Raw genomic sequence first — 19,454 nt, forward strand, 5'->3', positions numbered from 1 at the left:
CCTGTCTGGCACACCCTTCCAATACACCCTGTTTCTCACGCAGGCAGAGACTTGAGCCTACACTCCTCTGGAACCCGTCTTTCATGTATTTGTTCCTTTCAACTAATCTGCCACTTTTTTTTTTCCAGACAGAAAGAGAAGGAATGACATCATTGAAAGCATTGAAGTTAAACATCAGTGTCAACGTTCCCAGTGATTCCACACCAGAGGCATCAGTGCGCTCGCTGCTCTTATGAAACCATCCATGTATTCTATCCTTCATTCCACCGGAGTCTGTATAAAGTGCCAATCAGATTTCAGTGGTTTGAAGAGTAAGACACATGGAATTTGTCATCTGAAGAGAGCTTTAACAAAAAAAGGACAATTAAAATCTCATTATTAAATATCCTGTTAGTTGCTGGGGGATTTTTGTTTTCTTTTCTTTTAGGTTTGTTTTTTTGTTTTTTTCCTTCTTTTTTTTTTTTTTTAACAATAAATGAGAATATTTCTGTGTGACATAAAAATATGCCCGTTATTGTCCTTTGATGTCAACTTTGTGGTGAATGCAACAGTTCTGCACAAGCACCGGCAGAGGACTTCTCCGCCTCCTCACCTGCATTGCGACAGCAGTTGAAAAACGCTGCACTGATTGCACTTTGGAGTTATTGCGGGATCACAGAGTGCCAGTGGCCCCACTTTATGTCTTTTGGACTGTCACTCAGTGAGGGTTGTTATGTCCTTACCCTGTCTTTCTGTCCTTGCTTCTCCAAGACACGGCAATTACATAATGACTCCTAAATTTCCACTTTGCCACATCCGCAGCAAACTCCTCGGAGCTTGTGCCAAGATGTATTTCTGTGTCTCTAAAGGCGCTGCACCCCGTCACTCTGCTCAGAGAACTCAGACATACGTTCTCAGCATTGTGTTAAGTCATTTATCACAAAGCAATGAACATATTTTTTCTCTTTCTCTCTAAAGAATATAGTTTTCCCATCAGGTTTTTAACCAATTCACTGTGGGACAATTAACCTGCCTCATTAGCACGGGACATTTCCCAGATTCTATTCAAAGCCTTAATTATAGCTAAATGGGCAGCTGGAAGTAATTTGACAGCTACATTGAGCCCCGAGTCACCCAACTATAATTCTTCCACCCAATTAAGATGGAGGGAATGTAACGAATAAACTAACAAAACAACTTAGTGCAAGATCACCAGTGATTTGCACCAACTTGTACTCGGTAGGAGGGGTGTTATTCTTCTTTAATTATAGACGGTGGCACAATAAATCTAATAACTGTCATCAGCAGTAGAACATATCTGTCTCATGAACATGCAGGAAAAAAATATTTTTTTAAATCCACACCTACAGAAATTACTACAAAGGAAAGATGAGTATTTGCAATTCTTGTCGCAATAAATGATTAATTATAGTGTACACGCACATACTCCAATCATCTTGATCCTTCAGACATCCAATTACAGCGTTACCCACGCCAGTGATTACAGATCTTGTTAGCCTATTGGTGTGAATAAATTAAGACACATGAGAGTGTTTACCATTGTTGTAAGCAGGTAGAAATGACAGAGATTCAAGCTGCTTAAAAAGTGTCTAATAAAAGATTTGATTATTAGAGTACATCGAGTACCCCGTCTCCTAACAGCCCATGTGATGAGCACGTAATTATCCTCACTTCAAACACCTGAGGTAATTTACCAGCTTGTTACAGAGACAAAGTAACGCCCACATGACCCAGACTTTAGGAAAACGTTCTCAGCTTTATCTGTAGCCTTGTGAACCATCAACCTTCCTGCTGGGCCTCACATGGTAGAGAGACTCGTGGCTTTTTCCACTACAGGATTCTCCTGCGTTAAGCACCTCAGTCTGCTATTTACCTTCCTGTTCGATACAATTATAACCAGAGGACTTAGTGCTGCATACAATGAGGAAAAGAATATACGGAGGTCTGATATTAGTGAGGAACTCATACTTTTCCTAACAGTGAGGGTGTACACCCAAAGCCCATTGTCCACCCCGTAGAGGACCACATACAGGGTCACCAGAGTCACCACAGCTTTAGTAGCTCGTTGCTCAGCTCCACCACTTCCACCACCAGCACCGCACCCGCCGCTGCTGCGCAGTCCTTTAACTTGCTGGCTGTGCTTGTAAAGAAAGACCAGGATGATCAGACTTGCGAGGGTCATGAGGGCCATTGGCACCACATCTCTGCCCACTTGGGCTGCGCCATTAGCCTGTTTGGACAGCTTCGAAGGGAAGTTCACGTGGCAGAATTCCACATTTATGGCATCGTTGGCCAAAACGGACTCATTCTTGGAACTAAAGGAGAACAGTATGGCTGCCGTGGTCATGCAGGTGTTAAGGGTCCAGAGGATGAGAAACACAAAGGACAGATAGTTTGACACAAAAGAGCGGACAGAAACCCAGCGTGATCCGGGAGGCGCTATGCTCAGGCACTGGTAGGCGCTCAGCAGGAAGGTGAGCCAGATTGAGAGGGCGCGTGATGTTCTGTAAACAAAAATCACAGCTTTACAGCCTGTGTCACCAAAAACATCGGCCAAATGGAAGGAGGCGAGCATCTCCAGCAGACATCTAACACCAACCACCAGCAGGTTGACGCAGGCCAGGTGCAGGATGATTGCATCAGCCGTGAGAAGCCGATTCTCCTGATAGAGCAACAGGAGGAACGCGACGATCACCACAGTGTTACCTGGAACTCCCACAACTGTGAGAGACAGATAGAGCATCCCACGAACAAACACCTGGGATGGCATTCCTGCAGTGAGGAAAAGGAGGGGGGAAAAAAACAACTCATCAGTAAAGTCACATTGTAATGTCATACTTCAGAATGAAATATAATAAGCACCTCAAAATGATAAGAAATCAAGTGAAAAATCCTTGAAGAGTGGTTCACACCTACCCGAGCGAAGTCAAAGCTGAAGAGATCCTAAGTGGACCTTGTAAAAGACACGCTGTGATCCCCCTCTCTCCTGAAGTAGTCAGGTTGTTTGTGTTCTTATACTTGCAAACAGGTAATGACTGTTGGATCTATTTAGCATGGTCCATTGACTCCTCTTCCCTCAGCCTCCAATTACTTGAGATCAATTCTGATGGCTGCTTCTGTGGCCTCACTTGTGTTCAGACACCCAGGATAACACTGGAGAAGTCCAAAGAGCTAACCAGAGGGCTCAAAAACACACTCTTAAAGGCAAGACAGTATTTATTAGTACCATGTTTATCATAAAAAAAATAATAAGAATTTTTCAATGTCAGACTACTCAATACGTCTTCTAGTTACTGGTTCTATTTATAGGTTTTGTTATAAACCCCTTGACATTGCTTTTTTTTTTTTTTTTTTTTTTTCATTTCTGCAATCAATTTTAAAAGCCACTATCTATTAAAAGAGCCCTTCCTGTGTTGGTTAGCCAGATACCAACGCCACAGTGTCCTCCAGTGGAGAAAGATGAAACAAAATAAAAGGCCAGGGGACAATCCACTCAGTGTGCGCGATAGATCACTGGCACTTTTCATTTGTAAAGTGGGACATCGCATCCAATTTAGGAATTGTGTAACTCATCCAAAGCCATAAAATTTCTAAAAATTGAATTGATCCTAAACTGTGAGGCTGTTGTGTGGACAAATGGGTGTGTATTGAACATGATTTAACTGCAACATGTCCCACTGCAGAAAACCAGGAATTAATATTAAGCTTATATTTCATAAGCACATGAGATTTGTCCTCTATTGAAATTTAAAACCCTTTTAATGGAGAGTTACAAATATGACCCTACTGGTTACACTTACAAAATCTCATATAGGCAGAATGTACCAACTGTGGGCGTTAATATTTTTGCAACATTCACAAATTCTTCATTCTCTCTTCACTTTTGACCTGAGCAGCACTGTGATATAGATTTTAACGCTCACTTGAATTTAATTTTTTTTAATTGAAAAAGATTAATTCGAACACTTAAATATTACACCCAGATTTGCTTCAAGCTTCCATGTTTTGCAATCGGTTAGAATGTTCTTTTGTGTGCATACAAAAGGCCAAAAGTCTTGTTAAGTTAGTTCAATAAGTAACGCTTAACCATGTGTTATTGTGAGTGTGTGTGTACAATCGTGTCTCTCTCTCTTTTAGCCCAGAAATTGATTGCCGACCTGCTCAGCATGCACCCTGCCCTTTGGACAATGATTGTTACGACAGGTCATCACCTCTATGACCCTTACTTAAACGAAGAAGGTAAAGGGAAATGGACTTATTCTGTTTTTACCTGAAGTTAAAGTGACATTGAAGTCAACTGAAATTCAGAAACACATTCAAAAATTTGATATTCACATGGTTTGATTTTATCAAGGATAAAAACCTGCAAGATTTTTGCAGTGGAATAACTTTTTTCAGTGTAATGTTTTCAACACCAGAATATAGTGTTGCGGAGGAATCTCTGTGGCAAACTTCTTCCATTTCCTCTAGGAATTCTTAAAGGTGTGACAATAAAATGTTGCTTTGCACACATTGTACGGATTGATTTGAGGTAATTGATTTGTCTTGAGCGTAATTGGTCTTTCTGGGTCTCGTTTGCATGTTCTACCTGTGCATGCATAGGTTCTCTCCAGGATTGTCACATTTCTTCTCACGGTCTAAAAACATACATTTTAACTTAATTGGTGGCTGTGCGTGTGTGTGTGATGGACTGCAATGCAACCCTAACTTAGATAAAGCAGTAAAATGGATTGATGGGGTTTTCTTGACTTTATTCATCTTATTTTATCTATCAAATAGGTTGAATGGAAAGAAAACTACAGACTGATACCTCAGAATAATCAGCAGTTTGTAGATTCGATGTACTGATCAGACACTATTTTTATTTTTCTATTTTTCAAACAGTTCAGTTTGTGGGACTGTTTTTTTTGCACAAGGTTTTTGGCCGAATAAGAGAGTTCAAGTTGTACTGAATTTAAGTTCAAAACAAATCCAAGGGAAATGGAGGTCACTGGCCCCCTTTCCTTTCAATACAAACAAACATGAGAGTCATTGTGACGCTGAAAGCCTCTTAAACTAGACTTTTGCTCTGGGGCAGATTAACCAGCACGGTGAGAGAAGTCAAAGCTGTTGCCCTCACCGAGGCACTAAAAGGAGCAAAAGGTTAAAAAGCAAGTCAACTGGTTTGAGCCAAAAGAAGCATTCATTTTAAGACCTCAGAAGGAACCTGCTGATGAAATGCACTCCTCTGAGTTTTAGTGTCTCAAACAGCAGCATCAACTGTACATTGCGTCAAGTCCTATTATACATGCAACGTTATTGGCTTGTATTACTCTATTCATGTACGCATTTATTAACACGTTACACTTACATTATTTCAACAAGCACAGAAAAAAATATTAATGCCAACATGTTATCTGTGTATTTCGACATGATCTGTGTAATATATATACATGTAGCTACATTTAATCTATGAGGGCTTTATTGTAAGTAAATGTTTAAAAAATTAATCATAAAGTTGTGGATGGAAAAAAAAACAATTACACAAGTGATGAAGTAAAAGAACTGTCATGGAACGGAAAAAAAAAAGAAAAGACTTTTAATCTTACAATGTAGTGTACTGTACATGTTGCATTCCCCTGAGAGGGACATGCTTGAACTTGCCATTTTAATTAGCTCTCTGAACATGTAAACATGTATAAAAACACACAAGGAGATTAAAAAATAAAAATCCCATGATGATTTATTCCGAGGCTTTCTCCCCTGAGAAAACAAGCCTCACAAACAACAGCTTCTGTCCACTATCTGTATTTTACACCTGAGTAACTATAAAAAACGAGCAGGTGTTGAGTAGATTCAGTGGCACATTTACTATTTGCTACTGTTTAGATGACGAGCAAACCAAAGTGTGGATTTCAAACTCCTCTTGAAGTGCAAGTCTGTGCTGAGAGTTGCAGCATAAATGAATAATGGCTGATTGTCCCTACGCCCCCAATTAGTACAGACATGCATTGTTATATGGTTAATTGTCTTGTTCCTCTGCGTCTTTTAACATGCTCCCAGGACATGAAGGGGGAAAGGAGCACACACTGAAGCACCAGCTGTGCATAAGAAGGCCTCTTGATGGCTCATTCAAGGCATCATCAGGCTGCTTTTGCATCAACAATAACTGCACACTGTTGTCTCCTCGGGGGTTGCTTAACTGTATTTTTCAGCTCCCTCGGGGGAATAGAATTAGAATATTTCTAAAGCGTGATGTGTGGTTTTTCTTTCAGTAGACACTGAGTAGTGACGTGCATTTCAATGACCAGAAAGCCACTCATGTTAAGGGTTTACATAAGTAATAAATCAATATGGCCATACACAGCTCACAGCTCACACCATTTCGACAATGATTCATTATTTTTGCAACAATAAACAATGAGGGAGAAAAAGTCAGTTTAACTCAGTAGGAAAACATTGTATTGTTTGATTTTTCTGTTGGAGAGAAAGACAATGCCATAGTGTTAGACAAGTATATCTGATAAAATAAAATACACTTATTGTATTGTAAAAGTTTATACATGGTGTAATATTCTCTCCATTCATGCTTGATTGATTTTGTATAAAAGTAGATTTTATCTGCACTGTTTTTCACTTCAAAAATATGGGAACTACATTCACAAGCCGTATCCTGGAAGTATTCAAATTTTGGGTATGTGACTGTCACTTCAGTATGCAAAGCAGCCAAATAGTGTCTGGGGAAACATTTAGAGCCAACTATAATTCTTAAAGTTAATACCAGCATTTATCTATAATGTACTCAGATTACAGATTCTTCATAATGGGTTTATGAAAACATTGGAATACAGTGAGGACTCTTGATTTTGTCCCTCACAAGCGAGGCTTGTTAATTAAAGATATCCTAATGTTAATTTGAACAGGAATAATACACTGTGTTAACGTCCATATAGGTGCCTACTGTTTTGAATAAATGTGTTTATGCAGTGCTTGACCCCTGAGACTATCGAAGTTAGTTTACTAAGTTGTGTTAATTTTCCAATATGTGGGCTGAACAATGTAATCTTGGCCAATGGTCTTGAGGGGCATCACGGATTATAAATTGTAGTTGCACAAGCTGTTCTGCATTTAATTCACCACAGGCTTCAAGTGTTGTCTGCGGTTTCAGGTGAGCATGATGGATGACACAATTGCATTCACGGTATCTGTTTCCTGTGTAATTTGATGTGGCCAACTTGGAAGATTTATGTTACACAGGGTGAATTTGAACCGATCTGTTTTTCTGTCTGCTTTGCAAATCTTGATCTGTGCAGGCTTTGTCATCATGGACCTGTGTGTGACCATCAAAGGGGTATCCTTCTTCTTGCAAACAGGTCTGGGCATCCTAGGGAACACAGTGGTACTGCTGGCATATGCCCATATTATTTACAGTGAGCCCAAGCTCCTTCCAGTGGACATGATCCTGTGCCACCTGGCTTTTGCCAACCTGATGCTGCTACTGACCCGCTGTGTCCCCCAGACAATGACCGTGTTCGGGATGAAGGACCTGCTGAATGATCCGGGGTGTAAGGTGGTGATCTACGCCTACCGCATTGGCCGAGCCTTGTCAGTTTGCATCACCTGCATGCTTAGTGTGTTTCAGGCAGTGACCATTGCCCCTGCTGGGCCTTGTTTGTCCAGATTAAAGTCTGCACTTCCATCGCTGGTTCTCCCCACCTTTGCAGGGCTGTGGCTCCTCAATATGGCCATTTGTATTGCCGCCCCTTTATTCTCAATGGCTCCACGAAATGGCACTGTCCCAGCCTTTACCCTCAACCTGGGCTTCTGCCATGTGGACTTCAGAGACGGCCTGTCCTATGTGATTAACGGGGTGGCTGTCTCTGGAAGAGATTTTGCCTTTGTTGCTCTGATGGTAGGCTCCAGTGGTTACATTCTGCTGCTTCTTCACCGCCACAGCCACCAGGTGAGAAGCATACGTCGGCCTCAGGGCGGTGGGGCAGAGACCAGGGCTGCCAGGACCGTTTTGACCCTGGTCGTCCTTTATGTGGTCTTCTTTGGGATTGACAATGTCATCTGGATCTATATGCTGACCGTAGCAAAGGTGTCACCAGTTGTTGCTGACATGAGGGTGTTCTTTTCGTCTTGCTACGCCTTTCTCAGTCCATATTTTATCATTTCCTCTAACAAGAAGGTCAAGGCGAAGATAGTCTGTGCAGCTGAGCAAGACCTGCCGTCAGTGGACACTCAAGAATCAAATGACAAATGACTCTGTCTCTATCTTGACAGCCTGCAGACTCACTGAAAGACAGTCGAGTTGTTTTCTCAGACCTTATCATTTTGAGCATTTGCGCACGGATGACTATTATTTAGAAAAACAATGGAGCCTTCAGGAAGTGGTAATAGAGTGTATGGATAACTGTGGAGTAAAAAGCCTTTTTGCTTGTGTATGTACTGCATAGGTTCATCTTAATCATAATTATACTCACATTTTAAATATGTGCTCTGTATTAGTGACATCTGTTCACTGGTTAAACCAGTCGAAAAGTTTTTTTCAAGGTGGTCGGTGTGTAACATCAAATCCTGTTTTCTTCACTAACAATGATTAAGAATCAATGCAATGCAAAACAAAAACCAACTAATATGATATATGATGAGTGTATAACCTTGCGTGTATTTTTATGTATCTTGGCAATTATTGGTGTGAGAATATACTTGTTGTTCTGTATACTTTCTAACTACATGATTTAGTTTCTTAATTTTTTTTTTTATTAACATGCAATATCTGTAATTGGTTTGATTTCGTAAGCTTAGGTAAAAGTAGACATTGCTACGTATATTTGTGCATTCTTACTGGCAATTTTTTACAGGTACATTTCAATATTCAAGCATTGGAGTTTTACTTTGTGTAATCATTTTTAAAAGCCTGGGAAACAACTTAGAATTTGAATTTAAGTTGCCTCCTGAGAACCAATATTGTATGAAAACTTTAACAAAAGAAGAGTCTCTCAATCTTAAACTTCAGTGGTAGATGAATAAGTGTTTGAACTAATTCTTATTAATATTGTACAGGAGACGAAGTAGGCATAGTTAAAACACATTTTCGTTTGGAAATAAGGGATTAAAATAAAGTTATGCTTATTTATCAAAATGATCGCTTGCGCATGCTGCTCTATCAGTGGTTGAAAAATGATGGAGGTTTCGTAAATTTAGCCCTGGGTTAAATCTTGCAGGAATTGCTTTCCATCAAAACAGCGTGGAAGTTTTATCATTCAAATATTCATTTTTATAGGTCAATAATTTGATAAGGATTAATCTCTCAGGTAATGTTCTGTTGGATGAATTATCCGAAACCACTGACATGTTCACCTGTCAGACCTTACTCGGGGGAAAAAAGATTTGGCCACAAAACCCGGAAGAGGAAAGCGGAAGAACGAAGTAAAAAAAATGAAAAAAAGTAGTGAAGAGTTGAAGTAAACGTCTGTGAAGGTATCACAAGAAAATACTTTAAAATGTGACATTTAAGTTTATTATCTTTGAAACGTCGGAGAAGAAGAGGAAACGTGAGGACTTTATGTCGCCGATGGTTTCCATTGGGGCCGCTGAAACGATGCGAACTGATTAATTTCAGGAGTGTTGTGTGATGATCGCTGACAGTTTCTTCCAGTTTGGGGCAGTTCTACCGAGCTGCTTCTTTTCAGGTGAGTTATTTTGACTGCAGTCAGTGTTCGCCTGTTTGCATGTACCTGCTTTTCCTACCACATTCCACGTCGACTGCGCGTTTTCAGCTCATTTTTAGCATTTGGTATCATGTTTTGATCACCTTCCCTCTGACTTACCCGGTTTTCCCATCCGATTCTGCACGTCTGTGCACTTTCCTTTGTTTAGGGAACAAATGTGGATTTCTGCCCAGTCCTCCTCTCTTCACTGTGAAATGACCTGATCCGAGTTCACTGGGTTTTTAATTACCTGACGACAATGGCCAGAATAGCCTGGTATCAAGAGAAGGTAAGACTTTTCTATACAGACTGGCCCTTGTTGATTACAAAGAGCCACAAAACAAATGGGTTGTTGATGTTTACCGCTGACATTCTGGATTATGTGCATCCAGTACTTGTGACTGAACTGGTCTTGTACCTAAATCTCAATCTGCTAATTTAATAGCTATTTATTTTGATATTAAACAGCAATGAACTCTTTTTATATGCTGCTGGTTTTGGAATGTGTAATGACAATAAAGATTGTATTATTACATGGTAGTTCACAAGATATGCGAACAGTTAAAGCAATTTCTCAATTAAAAAAAAAAAAAGATCTGGAACTGTCAAAAAATGGTAGGTACACAACAAAACCCCAAATTTAACTATTTGGATTGATGTACACGTCACCTAAATTGTTTTATTTAGAGAAAAATGGTCCGTGTGTTGTTTGTGTTTCAGATCGGGGCCTACGATCAACAAGTTTGGGAGAAATCACTGGAGAAGGCAGATTTAAATGTAAGATATTTAGATTTCTGTGTACGTTATTAAAGATTAGCAAATTTGCGTTACGACTTGACACAAGCCCAAGTATCTTATGACTTTTGACTTAGGGTTTGGATAGTAAACCAAAGAGGACCGGTCACATCAAGTCAGACCTCATCGATGTTGACTTGGTACGAGGTGAGTGAAAACAAAAAATGACTTATATAATTTATATTAGGTTTGTTTAACAAACAAAACCCTACATACCAAGAAGGGACCAAATGTCATTATCTCTTTCTTCCCTGCAGGATCAACATTTAGTAAAGCCAAACCAGAGAGTCCGTGGGCGGCTCTAACTCGAAAGGGTCTGGTCCGAGTGCTGCTGTTCCCGTTCTTCTTCCAGTGGTGGATCCATGTGACATCCAAGTCCATCTCCTCATGCATACTCATGCTGTACCTCATGCAAGGTTTACCCACGTTTCTTCTAAAATTTTATATTAGTTTAAACCTTGAAATGACACTAATCAATGTCCACGTAACATAATTCCTTTTAAAATGAATTGTGCTTTGTTGTGATCATTTCTATTGAACAGTTGTGCTTTGCCCGTGGGTATCTTCCTCTTGAAGTTATTTACATAGTTAACAAACATGCAGATTAGATCTGGAAAACCGGGGAATCCTTTATCACCCTCTTCTCTGTCACTATTATCCCATCCATCATTAATGTGCTTTAAGAGAAAAAGAAAATAAACTTATTGAAAGAGAAACACTTGTCAAATGAAATATTGTTCTTTTAGTTTTTTGTGTTTGTAACACCCTAAATTAATGATCAAATGCTGTTTCAGATTCACTATGTTGCTATTGTTTCTATCAGACAAACATATTCCCATTATTCAATATGTGTACTTTCTTCGAAATTTTAGTATTCCATTCATTTTATGTGCAGCAGTAAAACTGTTATCCATCCCACCTTAGCAGCACAGAAGAGGCCTCATTAGTAAGCATGAATTCTGTTATAATGTCTCCCCTACGAGACCGTTTTGTTTACTGTTGCCAAATGTTTTGCTCCCCTCAGTGGCATCAGCGGTGCTGTACTTGGAGGTCCCTGGGGCGAGTGCCAACGAGGTGTTTGGGCCCATGTGCCTGATGCTGCTGCTGGGTACCGTGCACTGCCAGATTGTGTCGACTGAGTCCAGCCGGTGGCCCTCAGGCAGTCCAGCTGCCGGCAGCACCACCACCAGCCCCGGGCGCAGGAGGAGGTAATTTTCACATTGTTAGGCACCGCACGTTTGTTTTGCTTACTCACTATCACAGTCTTGGCTCGTGCAGGAAGTCCCACGTTAAGTCACAAAGATATGACACGAGGTCTACCTGTGCCTTCTAACCATGACAAAGTGTTCTGCTTTGTCATCATTAATTTATTCTCTGTTTTTCTATCCCGTCCAAATATTGTCCAACGTTCACATTTCACTACATATCAAAACAGACAAGAAAGGGGAAATACATTTGTATAGAATGTTTTTGCAACTATTCAATTTAAAGTGCTTTACATCCACAAACAGGAATGCCAACAAATGCAGAAAAATTAAAAATATTGTAACAGTATAAAAAATTTGCTGTTGCATCCAATTGCTTCCACTTTGTTATTGTACTACTAATAGTTGATTGTAAGAAAAATTCCCAGCTGGACTCATTGCAGAGGTGGCATCCGATCACTCTACCACGCTGGAATTCAACGAGCTCTTGAGAGTGAGCCCTTCTTTCACAAATACACCCGAATGAAATGACTTGAATAGCTGAGCAAATACATTTGGCAATATAATATAAGTGATTACTAAAAGTCAAACCGAAACATTTTCAACTTCATTTCAAAATGCCTCACAGCTGGCGCTCGTTCCAAATATTTGGTTTTGTTGTATAAAGCAGCTTCTGTAGCTAAAGCATGACAGGATTTTAACTTACCTTGCTGCACAAATAATTCTTTCTTGACTTGGAAGAGCTTGAGGATGGATAGAATTACAAGATGTATTAGATATAATATAATAAACAGAGGTCAAGTAAACATTACTGCATTTATCTGTGCGGTGAGTGCTTTTCAAGTCTGAGTACAGTCTGTGTTATAAACTCATATCAACCCAATCATCACTTCAGTAAAAGCTTTAAGTGACTGACCGGAAGAGGACAGCAAGAATAATTGTAGTGATTGTCATTTTAAATATTTTAAATTTAAATCTGCAGCATACTTGATTTTGAATGTGAGTGACTGAGATGAAGCCTATTATATAAATTATACTGCATTACCACACTGCTGTTTTAAACTGGCACGGTTGTGTCAGTTTTTTTTTTTGTTTTGTTTTACCGTGATTTTAATTTTAATTTTGTCTTCTTCAGGCCGAGGAAAAGCAGAGGGGTGAAAAAGCCTGAGGAGAAGACTGACAGCGGGGACACGGAGCTGCAGGGGCCCTGGCAGTTTGAAGAAAGCCAGCGATCATACAGACAGGAGGAGGGGAGGGTACAGTCACTCATCGCTTTTGTCAGTTATTTTTAGTCAACAGGCGGATGTCGTATGTCTGAGTTATAGTGGGAGGCGTCGGAGTCAAAATCCAATTTCTCAGCTGTAAAAGCAATTTGCCCAATTGAAGAATCTAAATGAAATACCTTCTGTTGGTGTGTAAGTTATGAACATGAGCTCGGCTTATTTCCTCAAGTCTTTCTACAAAGACAGGCACATTTATTCTCTATATGAATTTATTTTAATGTTGGCACATAGTTGACTCTAGTATAGGAAAGCTACCAATGTTTGTCAGAATATAGTAACCTGGAATAGACCGTCTCTCCATTCATCACTATGCAAAACTACAAGATTCATTACGGTCAGGTTGCCTCAACCAAAACCTTTGGGAACGTGACCTTGTGCTCAAATAGGTGTTTAGTAATAAAAAAAAGAAATAAGATAGTTGAGACCATACTTTTTGAAGTCTAATTCATGCAAACTGCTTTAAATCAGACAAAAAAGTTAATAAGATTCTTGTGGAAACATTTTTAAAATGATGTTTTGACATCTTCTGAAAGACCAAAAGAAAGTCGGGGTTCGGGGCGTCAGACGAGCTCTCCAGTGAGGAAGACGAACCCGTGCAGCCGGTGGAAGTTATTCGACCATCACCACTTCATGAGGGACGGCCCGCAGACAGGCCAACATCTGCCCCAGTGTCCTCTGTTAGGAAGAGGAACCTGATGGCCAGCCCCAAACACACACCCAGGCCCCAGGTGAGCCGCACTGCTTCATTTAGTGCGAGTGGGACTGAAGATAGAAGCGCCAGACACGTTTCAAGTTGTAGGCACTACAAGGCAAGCTTATACTTGTTTCCAGAGGTTCAGATCTTGCTAAACGAGACACGTCACACGGTTCTGTGCGCAGGAAGGCGGTGGAACACCCACCAAGGTGAAGCCACGTGAGGTGGACCGGCTCAGGCCAAACGTGGGCTCCCGTCCCGCCTCGGACACCGACGACACCATGTGGGAGGAGCTCCTCCAAGGACCGGACTCTCCCTCCACAGGAAGCAGTGACAGCGAGGGAAACGGGAGGTACAACGCCGGGATAACGGCCCACCAACAAACTACGACTGTGAGCAGCGATGATGAAAGCCTACAACAAGGAATCACCGGAGTGAGACAAAAAAAAAAAAAATCATTCTAACTCTTCAAACAATGTTATTTTATGAAAAGTAGGATCTACTGATTTCTGTTGAGTGCTCCTTAAAATATTAGCAGTTCCATTGAGTAAATACGTCTCACAGGACTTAAAGTAGTTCGCTTTGCGTCCATGGAAAGACGAGACGTCGCGGAATTGCACGCTACATTTGCACAGGTTGTGAACAGGATGTCATGTCTTGTGTTGGATTTCAGAGCCAGTTGTCCTGGCTGCAGGCGTGTCATCCCTCCAAGGACCGTGTCAGTGCCATAATATGGGAGCAGGGCGAGTGTAAGAAAGCAGACATGTCGGTGCTGGAGATCAGCGGGATCATCCTCACACGGGTACGCATGACACTCCTTACATACGACGACTCCTCACGAATAACCTATCACCAGAAACATTTGAAACCAAGGAACCAGAGAACCTCATGCACACATTCAAACCCACTGACTTGCATTTTACGTCGGATTTCATATGAAATTTTTTGTGGCAATGTTTTATTCTGATTATTATGACTGAGCGAGACTATTCACTGTTTGTGTTGATGCATCGCAAATATATCAGCGACCACACAGTGGTGGCGTGGTTAGCTGTCTTGCCTCACAGGGTTTGTACGTTTCCCCTTTTTTTCAGTTAGTTTGCTGTGGTTTCCTCCCACAGACCAAAATGGGCCATTTAGTTGGTGTTTGTTGATGTGATTGTGAGTGTAAGTGGTCGTCTGTTTCTTAGTGTTGCTCCTGTCTTTTGTATTGTTTTTTTTTCTTCTACTTTCTACTTATGTACTTGTATGTTCTTGTTTTATATGGACCTGTGTCTGCAAAAAAGATTATTTATAAGTACCTTGCATTTACCAAATATGAGTCTGGATTGGCTCCAGCCTCCGGTGTTCTAAACTTGGTAAAAGCTTGTAATTAAGATTGTTATCAACAACATTGAAGAGAGATTTCAGTTTGCATCAGTATGAAAATGCTGCTCTGTTATTACATGTCGCCTGGTTCAGATACTCTCACTTGTCTCTTTCATCCAGGTGAAATTAGTGGAACAGGGTATGGGTTACCTGGTCTTTGGTGGCCTCATGACGGCCTCCCTGGCTCTGCTGCCCTTCGCCTTCCGTTTGGCTCAGCATCTGGACGTGTCGAGCCTCGGCTCCCTCTCCCTCACAGAGCTGCTGGAAATGGCGTTCGGGCCCCGTGACGCACGGGCCTACGCCTTCTTCCTATTAACAACTGTGCAGCGAGTCTGCCTCTCAGGGCTGTTCTTCTTCATGATGTGTGTGGCAGAGAGGACTTACAAACAGGCGAGTGGCGGCTTTGGGATGGAGTTGGAGCTCTGATTTCTAACCAATCTGCAACTGATTTGGTCATTTTTTGAGTATTTATTAAGCAAAATGTCAACTAATCTGTGACTCCAGCTAGAATTAACACCAGTATTAAAAAAAACAACAACACACATCTCAGTATAAGGCAGCCCGGCTTAAACATCATTGGAAACTACAGCCTTCAAATGATCGACATCTCTGATTATCCTAAAAAAAGGAGGCAGAACTGTCGTATTGACTCATAGATTGTACAAATATACCTAATGAAGCAATAGTGAGGGCATATTACTGGGATATAAACAAAAGTCTGAGTATCACAGCCCATTTACTTACAGTTATTCATTTCTAAAGATGCGTTTTGTTTCTCAGTAAATCACAATTTCCGTCACTTTCTCACTTTGCTGCCATTTGCATCTGAGCTGTTGCTGTTGCCCACATACCATAAAACAACTATTCACTCGTCCTTCATCTTCAGCGATGCTGGAGTGTTTGTCGTGTTTACGAGTCTGTGTTTGTTTGCATTCCAGAGACTCCTATTTGCCAAGTACTTCAGCCACCTCACATCAGCTCGCAAGGCCAAGAAATCGGAGGTCCCTCATTTCAGGCTGAAGAAAGTGCAGAACATAAAAATGTGGCTGTCGCTCCGCTCGTTTCTCAGGGTTTGTGGTCTCACCTTGTCCTTGATACTGCTCTGCCACTAGGGGGCTGTCATTGACTCTTCGTTCCTCTTAACGGCTTTCTTTTCCAATTGTTCGTTGCAGAGACGAGGGCCACAGCGATCCGTTGACGTCATTGTTTCCACCATCTTCCTTTTAGCGCTCTCCATTTCATTCATCATCTGTGCGCAGGTCAGTCATAGAGCAGTGCATCGACTTTGTGTGGTGAAACAGTGATGAGAAAACGTCGCTGCAATCTACCAACATCATTTGCGTGGAATTGAGCCATAATGTTAAAATAATGAACATTTGACTAAGAAAACATCATTTTCACAACAATGCGCTGAATATTAGTATCGCCACTGTCGCTTCCGTTCAGCTTCTTCACAGCCACCAGACAATCCTCCTGTCGCTGACAAACTGGGAGCTGATGGTGTGGGCCTCCTCCCTCATCCTCTTTCTGCTTCGACTGGCCACGCTGGGCTCGGAGACCAACCGCAAATACAGCAACTCCTCGGTGCTGCTCACTGAGCAGGTGAAGCCTCCAGGCTGCGGCTCACGTTCTTGTGGATCCGGCCAGTTTCTATGCGATATCTTCTAACACAAATCTAACACCAGGTCTGTTGCTGTTTGCAGATAAATTTATATCTCAAGATGGAGAAAAAACCCAATAAAAAAGAGGAGCTCAGCATTGTGAACAATGTTTTGAAACTGGCTACAAAACTGATGAAGGTAAGAATGATTTTTTTTTTCTGACTGTTTCAGATTCTTGATTTTCAATTGACAGTGAAATTTTGGGTGCATTTAAACCCCCAAATGAGAGCAAAAACGTCATTTGTAAATTATACATTTTAGATATTTTTATCTTGTTAAAAAGGTTTTAGAGATTTCTGATCCCTGATGACTTTATGCCAAGAAATGTAAAGTAGCTGTATGAACGAATGCATTTTTGAGCCCCTTTGTTCTCCCCCTTCAGGAGCTGGATACTCCTTTCAGGCTGCTTGGTTTAACAGTGAACCCTCTGATCTACAACATCACCAGAGTAGTCATCCTGTCTGCAGTGTCCGCCGTGGTCAGCGACCTGCTCGGGTTCAACATCAGAGTAAGTAAAGTCCTAAAGATGACTTCTGTGATTATGCTGGAGAGAAACACAAAGCAAAGCTCCTGGGAGGCGCTCTGCACACAGGATAGTTAAATGAAAAAACAAACAAACACACTTTTCACTATGGGAACTATTCATTTGCTTCAGTTCAGGGATTTTTTTTCTTTTTTCACACTTTTGACTAATTTGACACAATCCCTGTAATAGCAGATCACCCTCTAAATGAATTATAACTTCATATAGTCCTCGGAAAGCACACATGGGAACCTCAGACACCCTTTGGTTCTATTTGAGTCCATCTGGCAGACAAGCTGGCAACATGCATATTGAAAGGTGAAGGTGGGTGCCCGTGTTTTCTCGCAAATATACAAGGTGCTAATGTTAAATAGGGCGATAGTGTCAAGACTCAAAGAAATAATGGCATCACATAAATGGTTTTAATGTATAAAGAATGAATTGCATCCATAAAGTTACATTTAATCGTGATCACTCTTCAGGAAGCCATGAAACTTTCCACAAGTGATGCATCAGGTTCGGTCTCTGTGTAGAATGTGAGGGAAGGAAGGCATAAAGGGCATATGGTGCAAAAGGTGAAAAAAAACAACAACATCCGAATAGACACCAATGAAGCCATTTAATCCTTTTTCTTTCCTTTTGCATGTAGTTCTATTAAGGCCTGTCCAATAACTAAATGAGTGCAGCCTACAACATTTAAAAATGGATGCGTCCTCATAATAACCACAGATCTTTTGGAGTGGTGGATAGTTATGGGGATAGTATGAAAAACTAAGCGTATCTAAAATAACCCCCAGCTCTCAGTTTGTATTGCAGATATATGAGACTGAAATTAAAGACACTCCGAATCGGGAATACCTTAAAATATAAAGTCTCTATTAATTATTCACACCACTGCAATTTATGTAATTGTTGTTGGGTTTTTTTTGTTAATAAATTAAGATTTTTTTTTTCTTCCTCTTTATAATTTTCAGTTATGGAAAATCAAGTCTTAATGTGAAAAGAAGACTAACAACAGTCACACACTGGACGCGGGATACTCTTCTTCATCTGCTACAAACAGTCTCTCGGCTACAAAGAGTGTGCAAACCTACTGTCGAAAGAATTGTGTTGAAACGTCTGTCTGGATTTCGTCGGTCTTTCACAAGCCTGAGAAGCTCTGACAATCGCTGACTGGCAGCACAGCTGACCTGGCAACGCACAGTTTCCATCAGCTGCACCACTGACCCAGTGCCTCACCTGCGACCTGCGAATGTCCTGCCGTAACCGGTTAAAAATAGCAACTTCATCTTCGGGATACTTTTCTGTTTGTGTTGCATCCAAATGTACAGAAATACAGTTATGTGGACACAATGCAATGTACATAGTCTCTTCCGTTTTGTTGAGTTTCTTATGAAAACCAAGTTAAACAGTGTGCTATCCAAAGCCAGTGAATCAAAAGGGGTGACTACATGTTTCTATTAAATCATTCTTCAATTCCGATTTAAAACTTTGTTTTTACTATTTATGGAGGAGCATTGTGATTGTTTTCTTTACTTTATTTATTTGGGGGATCTGTTTTGGCACTTGTTGTAAGACTGTAAATCAAATGACTCTGTAACCACTATCTCTTTCGTTTTGTATTGAGGACCACTGTTGATTAAAATAACTGCAAAAAAAAAAAAAAAAAGGTAGTTATGTTCATTTGAAACTACCTGAAAGAGATGAATAAAATACATTTTATTGATGATTGCATGAGGGGGTTTATTTCTAGAGCATGTTTGTTTTTTGAAAGTTGATCTGTTTTTGTATTGCAAATGTCCAAAATGCATAACAAACAGGGCGCATTGTACATATATCAATATTCAATTCAACCAAGTTAACTGAGACAGGTCAGGAACAACACAAAATACAAAGCAAAGATTTTATATATATATATATATATATATAACTTAACTATCTTTGAAAACCCTACAAATTTAAGGCAGAACAGAAAATGCTATGTCAATGTATAGAGAAAGAAATTAAAGTAAAAATTTACAAAATAAAAAAAAACTAGGGCATCATCACAACAAGTTAAAATGTTCAAATATTGATTGTAGTTTACATGTTTATTTTCAACCAATCTGAGAGATTGAAGATATCAAATCATTCTTCCACAGTTTTGTTTTTAATTTATTAATCCAAAAAGTACAGTCATAGGGGAGAGACCATACTATTTTGTAGATCTGTCCAGAAATGAGGAATACTG

General features: G+C 40.4%; 3 protein-coding genes across 5 annotated transcripts; 2 read left to right on the plus strand and 1 right to left on the minus strand.

Annotated features, from left to right (window-relative positions):
* Positions 1-1,798: 1,798 nt before the first annotated feature.
* Positions 1,799-2,770, minus strand: ora2 (olfactory receptor class A related 2; the record flags this gene model as incomplete). Its single annotated transcript, XM_080461314.1, has 1 exon — positions 1,799-2,770. The coding sequence occupies one exon, from the start codon at positions 2,768-2,770 to the stop codon at positions 1,799-1,801; it is 972 nt and encodes a 323-aa protein (XP_080317440.1).
* A 4,533-nt stretch (positions 2,771-7,303) lies between these two features.
* On the plus strand, positions 7,304-8,245 carry ora1 (olfactory receptor class A related 1; the record flags this gene model as incomplete). Its single annotated transcript, XM_080461316.1, has 1 exon — positions 7,304-8,245. The coding sequence occupies one exon, from the start codon at positions 7,304-7,306 to the stop codon at positions 8,243-8,245; it is 942 nt and encodes a 313-aa protein (XP_080317442.1).
* Positions 8,246-9,409: 1,164 nt separating this feature from the next.
* On the plus strand, positions 9,410-18,951 carry phtf1 (putative homeodomain transcription factor 1). Of its 3 annotated transcripts, none has more exons than XM_080461301.1 (17): positions 9,410-9,677; positions 9,865-9,984; positions 10,416-10,472; positions 10,568-10,637; positions 10,748-10,906; positions 11,515-11,698; positions 12,831-12,951; positions 13,512-13,706; positions 13,858-14,106; positions 14,346-14,474; positions 15,161-15,430; positions 15,979-16,110; positions 16,213-16,299; positions 16,487-16,642; positions 16,744-16,839; positions 17,084-17,209; positions 18,199-18,951. In XM_080461301.1, the coding sequence occupies exons 2-17, from the start codon at positions 9,955-9,957 to the stop codon at positions 18,217-18,219; spliced, it is 2,082 nt and encodes a 693-aa protein (XP_080317427.1). In that variant the 5' UTR covers positions 9,410-9,677; positions 9,865-9,954; the 3' UTR covers positions 18,220-18,951. The 3 variants fall into 3 exon arrangements, with proteins under 3 accessions (XP_080317427.1, XP_080317428.1, XP_080317429.1); XM_080461302.1 differs by having other exon boundaries at positions 13,858-14,064; XM_080461303.1 differs by lacking the exon at positions 13,512-13,706.
* Positions 18,952-19,454: the final 503 nt, after the last annotated feature.

This window comes from Lipophrys pholis, assembly GCF_963383615.2.
Source record: "Lipophrys pholis genome assembly, chromosome: 4".
Lineage (NCBI taxonomy): Eukaryota > Metazoa > Chordata > Actinopteri > Blenniiformes > Blenniidae > Lipophrys > Lipophrys pholis.

Coding starts and splice junctions, on each gene's coding strand:
- phtf1 (XM_080461301.1), top strand. CDS start 9,955: ATGGCCAGAATAGCCTGGTATCAAGAGAAG. Junction 16,111..16,212: donor CGCTCCGCTCGTTTCTCAGG/GTTTGTGGTCTC, acceptor TGTTCGTTGCAG/AGACGAGGGCCACAGCGATC. Junction 16,300..16,486: donor CATTCATCATCTGTGCGCAG/GTCAGTCATAGA, acceptor GCTTCCGTTCAG/CTTCTTCACAGCCACCAGAC.